Source organism: Onychostruthus taczanowskii, unplaced genomic scaffold (genome assembly GCF_017590055.1).
Source record: "Onychostruthus taczanowskii isolate IOZ18803 unplaced genomic scaffold, ASM1759005v1 scaffold8, whole genome shotgun sequence".
Lineage (NCBI taxonomy): Eukaryota > Metazoa > Chordata > Aves > Passeriformes > Passeridae > Onychostruthus > Onychostruthus taczanowskii.
In genome coordinates, this window is record NW_024505892.1 from 8,074,404 (window position 1) to 8,087,997 (window position 13,594).

Consider the following 13,594-nt stretch of genomic DNA (forward strand, 5'->3'; position numbering starts at 1 on the left):
CTGCTGGAAGTGCTTACTGGTCTTGAGAATTGTTCTGAGGACTTTTAATTAAATACTTAAATATGCCAGGCACCTCACAAATTCTAGTTGCTGTTAATGTTTTGTTTGTGCTTAGGGTCACCTTTATTTAGATTAGCTGAATTGTTACCAAAAAAATTGAAAGCAGTACAGAGGAAAAAAGTATAGGATGTGGCAAAACTATTGCAAAATCCAGATCAGTCAAAATCAAAATGAGATACATTTATGCATATTTATTTATCTATATATCTGTCTTATAATATTTATTACCTTGTGTAAGTCTCATAGTTATGTTTATCTTTGTGCATATAACTATATATATAATGTCTTCTGTGCGTGTGTGTGCATTTAAATATTATTTATATGCATCCAAATGACTGAGAAAGAGAAATTACAGGATCATTTAACATGGTATAAAATTTTTGATTTGGGTGAACTGAGGCTCTGGTATTTACAAATATTCTTCAGACTATTCTGGAATATGATTAAGGAATTTGGTATATAACTCATTACAAAAAAAGAATCTGCTTAGTAGTATACTTGGTATATATGTCTTTCCCAAACATTTATTTAAATCTGTCTTCTTGAACTTGTCTTGTTACTGACATCTCAGATTGCTAAAATGAGACAGTCTTTCAGCAGCGTTTTGAATGTGGGTCCCATTAAATGGTTTACAACAGCAGTCAATCAACCAGTATTCAAAGTAAGAATCAGATGCTTGTTTGGCTTTAAGTCAATTCCAGTATGACCATGCATAAAGAATTTATGTGTCATTTTCACAGTCCAAACAGAACTCTGCTTTGAATTATTTCTACATGAGCACTACATCTGACTTTCTCTAGCAATAAAGAGAATGGATGTTCTTCACTGATATTAGATTACGAAAAGGCACTATTATTATCCTCATTTTTTTCAGTTCTATATGGATTAAGATGCATCTTGGTGAAATATGTGCATTTAATTTCTTGCTTTTGTACATATTAATATATATTTATTTAAAACCAATAAGTGAAGGAAAACACTATATCGGAATGGAGTTTAAATGACTTTGATTTCAGAGGAGAAGAAATGGTATTTTAATGAATTTTGAAAAATTCCTTTTGATGTGTTTAAAAATGTGATTTGAATAGGGTTTTTAGTAATTATAGGTAGCAAAGACATTAAAATGAGGGATTTAATGTAGTTCTATTAATACATCAAAAATAGTGAAGTTTGAAAACTACTTAATACAGACGAAACACTGTATCTAGTCTAGTTCTTCTTACATGAACATGTACTCAAGCACTTATCTTTTCCTTGAAGTACACAGAAATTACAGAAACAGAATTTACTTGTTACCTAGAGTTTGGTCAGTGTTGAGTGTTTTGCATTTAATAAGATGAAAAGACCTGAAAGGGGATCAGAATTAATGTCAGAAGTCCATTGACAACGGAGACTTGCTTACTACCACCTCCTGGCAGCCAGGAGTGCCAAGCGTGTCCTGGGGGCCATGAGGCACAGCACGGCCAGCCAGGCAAGGGAGGAGATTGTCCTGCTCTGCTCTGCACTGGGGCAGCCTCACCTCGAGTGCTGGGGGCAGTTTTGGGTGCCACAATGTAAAAAAAGACATTAAAATATTAGAGCATGTCCAAAGGAGGGCAACAAAGATGGTGAAGGACCTTGAGAGGCAGCCATGTGAGGAGCAGCTGAGGTCACTTTGTCTATTCAGCCTGGAGAAGAGGAGACTGAGAGGAGACCGCACTGCAGTTACATCTTCCTTGTGAGGGGAAGTAGAGGGGCAGGTACTGATCTCTCCTCTGTGGTGACCAGGGACAGGACTCGAGGAAACGGCATAAAGCTGAGGTGAGGGAGGTTTAGATTGGATACCAGGAAAAGGTTCTTCACCCAGAGGGTGGTTGGCCACTGGACCAGGCTCCCAAGAGAAGTGGTCACAGCCTGACAGAGTTCAAGAAGCATTTGGACAATGCTCTCAGGCACAGGTTGTGGCTCTTGAGCTGTACTGTGCAAGGCCAGGAGTTGGACTTGTTGATCCTGATGGGTCCCTTCCAGCTCAGCATATTCTATGATTCCATGGCTAATAAGTGTCACAACACATATCAGCTGCACATTTACTTAAAAGTGTGTTTAAAAATAGGGGAACCAAAAGAGATTGATATGAATAAAAGGCAGAAGTACAATAGTTGCTGAACTGCATCAGTATACACTGCGGGTAATCAGGCTTGGACAGGGCGTTACAGAGCAACATCCACTAACTTTAGCAGAGCCTGCATCTGCACCAGAAGCTTTCTCTATCTGTGGGCCAGCCCCACAGGGTATGTGTTCAGGAGTTAAAAATTGGTGTGATAGTGAAGGTAATATTGAAGCTTCATCTTCAAAGTAGAGTTCAGTTTGTTAAAGCAAACAAAACAGCAAGGCAGCAGTGTCCTTCTTTGGACTACCCACCTCATGGCAGCTGTTGTATGCCACCTCAAATCCCAAAGAACATGAGTGAATGCTGGAATGAGTCGAGCTTTTCAATATATATTCCTTGACCTGAATGACTGGCCAGTTTTTGATACTGTGGTAAAGATGTTCAGTAGATCATCTGACTTGTCAGGAAGAGCATTATGTAAATCTTATGTCAAATATACCTTTAGCATTAAGTATCTCACTTAAATATTTTCAGGATCCATTAATGAAGATTTTTGTAAACTTGTTTCAAAGAAAATTGGTTTGTAGTATTATAATGTAAAATGAGATTATGCACATTAAAGAAAGTTATCACATGCCAACCTGTTTTCTGTGATGTTTCTTCTGAGTGGCTTGTAAGAAGTTTATACATCAGACTTCCCCCGTGCTATCTCTGAGGTAGAGGAACTTCAAGAAGTCTGTTGCTGGGTGGAAACCACCCAGCAGGTTTCTGCACAGCCAAAATTCATATTGCTGGAATGTGGACCAACCTGGAGGTTAAAGTACTCTTACAGTCCCCCTTAATCCTTGCAATCTAGCAGTAGCAATATGGAAAACAAAATATCAGACTACAAACATATGGTTTATCTGCATAAAAGCATAATCATATGCTAAAAGGTAACGCTTCTTTCTGCTCAAGTAATACGTCAAAGAGATGCCTTTTTAGCTAGTGGATCAATTTGCTTTTCAGTGGATCTGTGTACAACTTTGGTGTCCAGTCTGACCTTGTCACCAAGGTCATTCTGAGTCTGTCTGAGATGGGACACACCTGCAGAAATTCACTCTCCTGATCCTAAATGGAGTGTCTAAGGTGGGATCTAAAAAGCGTCTATGATAACCAAGCTGTGAGTGTAAGATACACTGCTTGAGCAGTTATTAATATTTGTTCATTAGCTTCCTTGCTAATTCCATATGTGTGCATATTAAAAGACACAAGTTTTCAACTAAATAGCAAAAAGTTGTATTATATTTGCAATCTTTAAGTTTCTCAGGGAGATCAATAACATTGTGCACAGAACATGTTACCAAAAAAAGTAATTCTGCCAATTGCTGGTGTTAGGCTATTTAAATAATTTAGGTAACATTTTTGTTGCTTTAATAGACCTGATTGGGCTTTCCTGGTGCAGTTTATGCTTCCACATTACATTGTACCATGCTAGCCAGGCAGCTGTTCAACACCCATATCTCAAACAAAGATTAAGATACTTCTGATAATAAGTTTCATATGAGCCCTCCAGACTGAAAAGAAGTTTGTCAGCATAGGTTTGGGAATACCCACAGGGAAGAAAGAATTACAGAAGAAAGAACAGAAGACTCATCTGTACCTGAAACAGAAAATAAATATGATTGTGTCACTCTGAACTGTGAATAATATTGAGGAGAAACAGAAGACTGAAAATAAAGGAATTGGAAACCAATTGATAGTTGGATAGATTGTCAACATCCCTCAGTCTGCTCTTGATAAAAATGCACTTAGAGTGTCAAGCAAAAAATACAGTAGCATTTCTCCTTCATCATCAAGGATGCAGACATTTCAAACACAGTATGCAGTATGAAGTTTTGGCAGTTTGTCTGAAAGCTTTTTATAGTGCCACTATCTTAAGTGAAAGAAAGATTTCCATTTGTCTCCCGTAGATGCTCTCCTGCTTCTCTGTTTACTGGTGGTTTGACCTCAGTGTCACTAATTTTATTTGTATGGCAAATGAGCATTTTCTCACTTTGGGAACAGCAGTGGTAAGCAGGTAAATGCTGCTTTAATTGTCCAGATTCTACATCCAGCAAGATTACACACATTATGTGTTGGTTTCTTTTCACCTTCCTTCTTAATTGCATGACAGTGAATCCCTTTTTGAAAAATAATGATATATTTTGAGTTGTACCTGTTATTAGCCCCTCTTTCCTCTTTGTAATTTCAAAATACCCTTAGGCTTGTTTCTTTCACTCCTTAATTTCCTTTTCTGGATAGTCTATTTGTAGCCTAGCTTCTACTTTCTCCACCCTATTAGATTTTGAGTAACTGTTTTTGAGATTCTTACGTATCTGTGGCACTTCTACCAAATTTTAATTAATAATATGGCAGTCATAGTGCTTCTGGATAAAAATGTCTTGGGTAGTTTCCCAGGGGCTGTTTCTTAACATTAGGAATTAGTAATTAAATCACTGTTTGTGTTGAGTTTACCCAGAACTGCTGCAGTCTTCTGCATGCAGTGTGCTGAATAAGTGTTTGCCTAAATAAAAAGCAACAGATATTACATGCTAGTCAGTAAAGTCTTTTCCTGAAGCACTGTTTCTCAGCTGAGTCATATGGTAGAATATTGACTTATAAAAATGGTTCTTTTAAACATGGCAGAGAAAAAATTCACATATTGGTTACTAAGAAGAAGCCAGGTTCTTTATGGACACTAACTACAAAGTAGTGATCCAGGGGTTTCTTACACACATCAAATATTTTTTTTGATTTTGTAATGACAACAGAGTGGTGCCCTATTGATTCCTTTTCAGTACTTCTGCATTAGAACTTGATGGGTAGACTCTAGCAATGTTTCTCATCTTGTATTGCTACACTGGGCAGTTGCTTATGTATTTGGTAATTTTGATCATTAGTATCACATTTTTCATAATGAGATAGCATCTTTATATTAGTTTTGTAATACCAGTTATGACCTAAAAGCTGTATGGATACTTACTGTGTCTGGATAAGGAGAAGAAGCTAATTAAGAGGGAGGTAACCGATATGGTTTGAAAATTGAAGTTTTCATTTCAGAATAATATTTAATTGTCCTGAGGCAAATTCTAATATTTGAGCTTTAATGTTGGCAAATGTATGGCAAACTCTTCATGAGACAGTGACAGGGAGCTTCAAAGACAGGAACATGATGTTTAGAATTCAGTCATTCATCTCCTTCCTAGTACTGAAGACAAGCAAAAAACCTTCTTATCATGTCTGTGATAACGAGATTTATTTTTTGTATTTGATTATGAGATTTACTTTATTGTACAGGATCATTTTTGCTGCACTCTTTTTAAAATATCTTAATGCAATTCTGTTCAAAAGACTATTTCCTTTGTTTTTCAACAAAAGAGTATTTGAAGTAGTGGTGTGGTTTTATGCCAGAGCTGTTATCAGTAGTTGAAAACAAGTCAAAATAAATTTTTCCAAAATGGTTTTCAAAAATATGTGCAAACAATGGGATAAAACTGATGAAGTAAATCTAACAGGAGAGCACAAAGTCTTACTTGACATCAGTAAGATTGTGATTCATAGCTGAAAATTTAGTTGAGTATATGAAGAAGGCAGAATTGATTTTTCACAACAGAACATAGTGTGCTATAAAAAAATAATTTAATAGCATCCAGCAGGTTTTTAGTGTCTTAAGTATTTATGTTTAAAGATATTTTCCTCAGCAGACTTTGGTGTTCAAGCAACTAATTTATTTCTAAATTTAATATATTAAAAATACATTGAAAATGCATAAAGCATTGATTTCAATATAACTTAATTGCAAAGAAGTAAACAGACCACTTAGGTGATGTGGAGTAAACTAAATATGTAATATTCTTTATTGAATGGATGAGTAAATATGTAAAATTCTTTCATTGAATGGATCAGTAGAAGATAATTAATTTATATTCTTAACATTTTGCTAGCTAGAAAGGTGCTTTTCTTGATACATATTACCTGTATAGTGTTGACATCAAATAAAAAGTATGTTTGATTTACCATAATCAAATTACACTCTTTCCAGTTTCTGAGCAGTCTTTTTCAGTAGTTTGAAGGACCGGAAATGAAAGGACAACCAGTTTTCCACTGTTCAAATGTCACCATTTTTCAGTTGTTTCTGGTTAGTGTAGAACTCTTATCCAGTTTGCAGCATGGTTCTACAGTCTCTAGGTTTCCTACCTAATCCTTTGAGGTACTCTTAAATAAGATATGGTTGCAGATCAGTAGAGGTCTGTATCTCAGGGATCATGACACATGCTGACATAAAAATGCAGGTGTTGGGGAAACGGGCTTGTTTTGAGTAATACCACAGCTTGCATTTCTCTTTCATGACAGTACTCAGCAACTTATAGAAACAGGTATTTCTAGGATAGAAACAATAGTTTTCTTATTCTGACTGTGCATAAAATATTTTTGAGGCCCCTCGTATTTATAGAAGTAGGTTCTTTTTAGTGAAAATAATTTTAAGATAAAATGTGACAGATTTTAAAGATGCATTGTTAATGTGGCTTGTAGCGTCATTTCTTATTTCCAGCAAAGCCACAATGTGCCATTTCTGCTGGAAGCAGTAGAATGTAAGAGACAGATTGATTATATCAACCACAAGCTAAAACATGACATCATTATTTTAACAGTAGCCTGCCAAGTTACTTGGTTTTAATCTGTCCTTAAACACAACAGAGTGTTGTCACAGTACCTGCTGAATACATAGTGTGTGATCTTCTGTTTTTTCAATGAAGATAAGATATTTAAGATCTGTATTAATATTTGATGACAGCTAAGAAACCTGAACCTCCTCTCCGTTTATAGGACAGTTAGGCATTTATGTTGGGTACAAAAGGTTGAAGATGTCACTCAAGCAGTAAAGACCTTTCTAGGAGGGTACAACATGCAATTCACAAACTTTTTGCTCTATTACATGCATGAAGAGTTTTCATTTCTTAGTGAACTATATCTGAGTCTGTGTGTGAACTGTTTTCTGTCAGCCATCCAGCCAGGGACAGTCCAGCATTGTATGTAATGCCCCTGCCCCACATGTACCAGAGGATGTGGGGTTTTTCCACTGCCTTTCATGCTAGTGGCAATTCCTTACCTGTTCCATTGCAGGACTGAATGTGCTAACCATCCATGGCACAAGCTATGTGGTATTGCTCCAGTGTTTGTTGTACCTTGCTCTCATGTGCTGTGGAAGTGACAGGGAGAACTTGGGATGACATGGAGATGACAATGCTAAATGCAGCTGTTCTTCCTGCTTCTCAAATGTGTGTGCACCACTACGTTGGTGCTATAATCTTTAGATATGTACTAATTTCTGTACCAGCATCAGCAGCTCAGGAGGTTTACATGGCCAAAGCTGTGGTACTCAGGTGTAGATTGAACATGCAAACATACTCATACTTACCAGACATACTTACAGACATCTGAAGGTAGGCTTCCAATATTTCAACTTTCTAAACATGCGTACTGTTTATTTTCTGAGACAGCATGTGGGTTCACACTGCTTGCATTCTGGGCAAATATCCTGGCATCTGTAGTTGCCAGAGTGCTGAGCTTGACAGTTTCAGTTGGCAGGACAGATTTCTATTCACCTGGATTTGGATCCACTATTGGTACAGCAAGAGTGTCCTCTCTAGACTGCATTGTTTTACTTTAGGTAAATAGTTTAATTTCTGAAGTCCCAAGACATTACAGTTGATCCATACTTTTAAAAACCTCTGCTGTTACTTCATGTTTTGCAAAGAGCAGGTTTGACTACAGAATTCTGAGTAGCCATCCATAGCCTAGGGATTACACCAGAAAGTAATTGCTGACTGAAGACTGTTTGAAAAACCTTTTGCCTTTTAAATCATTTATTTAGAGAAGCAGTGAAAATGCCACAAATGAATTTTAATACCTAGGCTGCCATATCTTTTTTTTTTTTTTTTTTTTTTTTTTTTTAATATTTGAGATGTTTTGAGTCAGAAACCTTAGATACTGAACTTTATTGTTTTAATCAAGAGAACAAACAAAAGCGTTTTTTACACATATAAATGCTCTTAATTAAATGCTTTTGGAAAGTGGGTCAAGCTGAACAGGAACAAAGCACTCTCTTATTCCAAAATAAGAGTGTTCACATATGGAATTATTCAGAAACAGCTCTTAGTACTTCACAATTCCCAGGCAATGCTAATCTGTCTTATCTTTCAAATGCAGGCAAGCTCTATAGTTTTCCTTCCCCATTCCCATCATATTGGACTCAAAACATATTGGATGTTAAAATTTTTAATCACTTGATTAGGTTGTTACATCACATCTGGAAGAAGGGCAGATTTGTTAGCGTGTCTTTAATATTGGAAATGTTATTTTTACATGAAAGCAAGTAAAAGCAATCATTATTTTGCATGGGGTGTATTCTTTCAGATAATGATGTTGAATTCTTTATGATCTTTGTTATTGGTAAATTCAGCTTTCTATACATTGTAGTTTCCTTTCCTGATGTATACAATATCTCAAATAACATATCATCCACAATCCAGATTATGGTTACACTATTTCCTTTTTCCAGTTCTCTTGCAGTTAACTAGTCAGAGCTTCTCTTTTAAATTTTTTTATTCCCAGAAATATGCAGAATATCTGGATTAACTTTATTCATAATTCATTACTTGGGACTGGTTTGAATGTACTTAGTGGTTATCTCTAGTCTTGGGATAGCTTTTCTAATTTCTGATAACACAAAACACATGAAGGTATGCTGTGTCTCCAAATGGAGTTTGAAATATTATAGTACAACTCTTTCTATCTAGGCGTAAAACCCTATGCATTTCAGAGCAAACCAAAATCTATAATTTGAAATACAAATGTGTAAATCCTAATACCCTAGTTATTTGAGAACTATTGCAAATATTTCCCAGATAAAGAGTCATCTGTATTTTTACTTCTTCTCTGTGTTATGGTGCCTTTTATTGGCTTATATGACCAGCTTGAACAGTGTTGTGTTAATTCAGGTGCTTATGAGGAGCACGGACTAAGATTTTAAAGATTTAGTTATTTCTTGCTGTTCTTTCTATATGTTCAGTTTAAAACTCTCCACTTACTTTCAGTCCTTCTCTTCACTTATTTATCTGTTTGGAGCTTAAGTAGTACGGGGCCATTGGTGGTGAGGCTAACCTAATGAGATTCTAAGGAAAAGAAAATTATCTTGGGAGAATATTGGTTTGTGCTAGTAGATTTTAAAGGTGAGAATTATAAAGTAGAATGCAATAGCCGAGTACGAATTTCTTTTGATTGTTTGGATTTATTTAAACTATTTATCATCCCTTTGTTTAGAGGAGGGATTTTGTCTAAATGAGTTATGCTGCACAAATATATGGAATATACCTGATAAGTTTCTCTTCTGTAGTAGTAATTATTTTGACTGTTGAATTTTTATTTGAATATTTTTGTCTTGATGGTTTATTTAATGTAGTGGAAGGGTTTGTGTTTTGTCACATATATACATTTTTTAAATGTAAATTTACATTTGTGCAAATTCAAGTGTAATTGTCTGTCAGTGCAGTTAAATTAATAACTTTGTACTAGGAGGGCAAATACAATAAGAAATCTATAGATCTTCAGACTCTCTTTTAAGGGGCTGTTTTCCCAAACAAATTTTAGTCCACAGTGCTGGCCCACAGTCTCTTGCACTGTGAAATACAACACGTACTGAGTGTATGTTATCTACTGGCTAAAAAGTGCATTTCATAGGTGTATTATGTTGAAAAGTCCTTCTGTTTCATATTAGTGGAGGGGTTTGTTACATATCCTTGTGTATAAATAAAACTTAGAAGTCAAAAAAAAGGTTTTCGATTAATATCTTTTGTAGGAATTTGGCCCCAGAATGAGATGCCTCCATTTCCAGTTGTGTGGAGTCCAGTATCTCAGAGTAGAGTCAAGAAAGGCTGAACTGAATGCTGCATTGAACAAGCCAGACATCAACACCTCTTTGTCTTACTTTGATTTTTGGGTTAGGCATCTCACCCAACTGGGATCCAAAACCTCTGCTTATGATACATTGGTACTTAAATCAGGTTTCACATTTTATTTTAAAGAGGAAATAGTTTTTACATACATAGTTTGCTTGCAAATGAAACTGGACATTGGGACTTTTTCTTCTCTTGTCTTGGGGAAATTCAAGCCCGCAAAGACTAGCAAAGCCACAAAAGGCAGCTTGGCATGGAAGCTTAATGATGCACCAGTGATCTTCAAGGAGTTTCACCAGAGCAGCAGAGAATTCAGACATCACCGAGTCAAAGAATGAGCCCCACCACTGCCCCAAATCAGACTCTGTAATCCTGTGATTGTTTCTTGGAGTGTCTAGTCTAACAGAGGTCACAAGCGCAATGCTAAAATGCTCACTGAACTCTTAATCTTGTGACTGATTTAGAAAAGGGAGTGTTCAATTTCTGGATCCTAAGCCCAGGCTGTTCAAACTGAGCCAGTTCTGAACATGACTATTTCTGCTACTGGACAACAGGAGAATATGTGGGGTTTATTCAGTTTCTGGCGCAGATGCATCACTGCTGACTAAATGCTCAGTTTGGTGCTTTTCTTTTTTTGGTTTTCATTAGAAACAAATTATCAATATATAGGATTCATACATACATAGATACATATTAGTGTCCCTGTGTATGTGTTTGCATGTTTGCATATAGTGCACATGCATGCATGTTTACAGTAAGGTGATGCAAAGCACTGCTTTTAAGCAGCTCTTTTCTTGCTGCAATCCCTGTAATCAATTCAGCCACAGCAGTGGGTGATGTTCATTCGCATAGAGGAGGTTGAAAAAAGCACAGCAGAAAAGCATTGAATACATGTGGGTTTGGACAGCCTTTGTCTATGGGACTTGTATGGTACCTTGACATATATCCAAGCTGCTTCCTTCCAGTTGCACAGTAGGTGAAACATGTACTGTTATTAGTTACATGTTTCATTGAAATGTTCCTTTTCTTTGGAGACAGTTCAGAGAATCTCATACTTGAATGTCCATTTAAAGGAGCATCTTTTTTGACTGTTGCATGTTGTTATCTTTTGTATGTGAGCTTATTTTTCAAGCTGTGCTAGCTTTTGAATTCTCATGTAAAAGGTTCCATAGCACTTAAAAAATTAATGTTAATATCATAATCAAAATATGTAGAAAAAATCCTATTTTATCAGTTAGTATAAAATAGCAATTTTAAAATCGGAACAGATACTGGCAGTATTACCAGTGATTTCTCCTCTCTACAAAAATATTTATCATTGCTAAGGATGAAAACAATGTCTCTTTCCCTTCTCAAGGAGTTGTATGGTACAGAGAAATTTTACGGAAATAAACGGAATGAAAACAAACAAAAGAAACTGGTTTACTTCATCTAATGCCTGCTTACATGAGTAAATTTTTGTAAAGAAATACTTTTCAATACGACGAGGTAAAGAGAAAGAATTTGTTATTTCACTTATTTGATATTGTATCCTCTTGTTCACAGAGCAAACGCACAATCACATTCCCTTTTTTATGACCTTTATAAATACCGCTGTGTCCTTGGAGTATAGAAATATGCAGTAATGCCCACTCAGTTAATTACATTTTACTCTGTCAATATAAGTATCTGTCTCCCAATTCTTCAATTCCTTTTTAAGAATGAAAATATTTTCCTCAAAATGGCACAGTTTTTGTACAAATAGGTAATAGGTTTCGTAAATGAAACTAAAATTCCAGAACACACTTCCTTCATATTTATAAATTTTAAATACTGAGACTGGAAGGCAATAAACATATTTCTAGGTGAAGATACAAGAAGGTCTTTAAGCTGTAGTCCTAACCGGTTTATTTTTGAGACCCTTCCAGTAAATTGCTTCTGCCTGTTAGATCACTTTGGACTCCATAGTTTTCTAGGACTTTGAGATTATGCACTTTCAGTGTTCCAAATTTTATATTACGTAGATAGTGATAACTTTTATATATTTTTATAGAGATGTGATAGAAAATCACAATGCATAATCTTTGCTTCACTTGTTCTTACTTTACGTTTTACTTCTTCCAAGTATGCATAACATTCAGATTAATTGATGTCAGTCATCTTATGTGACCTACAAAGAAATGTATCAATTTATTTTAAAATGCATATACTTTAATTTTAAATCTGTAAGCATATTCTGTTAATGTCTGAGTCTCTTGGGTAAGTCCTAGAATTACATCTACATTATTTTAGTGAACTCCAATATTTTATCTCATCTGTAATTAGAGGCCAGTGAAAAACTGTCAGAACTATTTGTTGAAATCAAAACTAGGAGGCAGTTGATCTGTAGCAAAACACCGGCTGGGTTCTAGATTGAGTGTGTGTTAACTTTAGGACAGGACTTGATTTTTTTTTGTTACTTAGGGGGTTTAGAGAAGAGTGTATGAAAGGAATAACAAGAATCTGTGTATGAGTAACCAAAATGAGTTCACAGTCATCTGAGAAAGCAAAAGCTGGCTGGCATTCCCAGTTCTCCTTTTCTTTCCATTTAGAATGAGTTTTCTGCTTTGGTCTTAAGGAAATCTTGGAGCAGAATAGTGTAAGAAATGAGTCAGTGTTACTGCCTGTCCTGATCGTTTAGCAGAGTCTATCTGGCACTTCTCTTTGTGATGATAAATCTGGTAGATTCACACATAGGCAGTCATGGCAGTGTAATGCCTTTTAGTTAAAATTACACCAGCAGTTACCCAGCTTTCAAACCGTTGGTGTGTTTGTGATGTGTTGGTAGACCATATGCTAAGGGGTCAACTGGAAGTGATAAATGCAGATTATTCACTACGCTTACTGCAAAGATATATTAATAATGAATGCATTTTTGCACCTGTTTTTGAGATGAACATTTCAAATTCCATGGTCTTTTCCCCTTTCCTTTCATAGTGTAAATTTAAACAGTGATAAGAAAAATGCAAAAGGCAAGAAACAGCCTTTTAAAATTAGTCAGTAAATTATTGCTGGACTAAATGTTCACAATATTCAAGAATATGTGAGCTAGATCCTGAAATATTTTCCAATTTCTAATTTTTATCTTTTTAGGAAGGAGTGAGAGCAAAGTTTTCCTGAAATAAGTTTTATTTTAACTGGTATACTCAGAAGAGAGCGTAACAGTTTAGTGCATTTGTTGTCTGCAAAAGATTGTTCTTTGTTTATCAGTTTTAGCTGAACATAGGTTTGAGCTTCACCTGGCATGTGCTGCTTTAAGTAGCATTGTGCATGTCAGATGAAAGCCAGGGTGCTGCACATTAAACAGATAAAACAATTCAAACAAGAGGGTGGCCTGAAGAATCCATACTTGGTTTCTATGTGAAACTCGAGGTAGAGAGCCCATTGCTGATGTGAATGGGTTTAGATAGCCCAAAAAGATGATATTCCTGAGGAATCTTGCAGATGTGTG

General features: G+C 35.8%; 1 protein-coding gene across 5 annotated transcripts in view; it reads left to right on the forward strand.

The window, feature by feature from the left end:
* The window catches only part of AKAP7 (A-kinase anchoring protein 7), an 82,581-nt gene that overhangs the window by 33,446 nt on the left and 35,541 nt on the right, over window positions 1–13,594 (forward strand). Inside the window, exon 8 of one of the 5 annotated variants that reach the window (XM_041423778.1) lies at window positions 10,029–11,501. The exons of the other annotated variants lie outside the window; for them this stretch is intronic. Coding sequence (XP_041279712.1) covers window positions 10,029–10,108 — 80 coding nt within the window. The 3' untranslated portion in view covers window positions 10,109–11,501. Of the gene's footprint in view, window positions 1–10,028; window positions 11,502–13,594 lie in introns of those variants that run through there. 5 annotated transcript variants of the gene reach the window in all.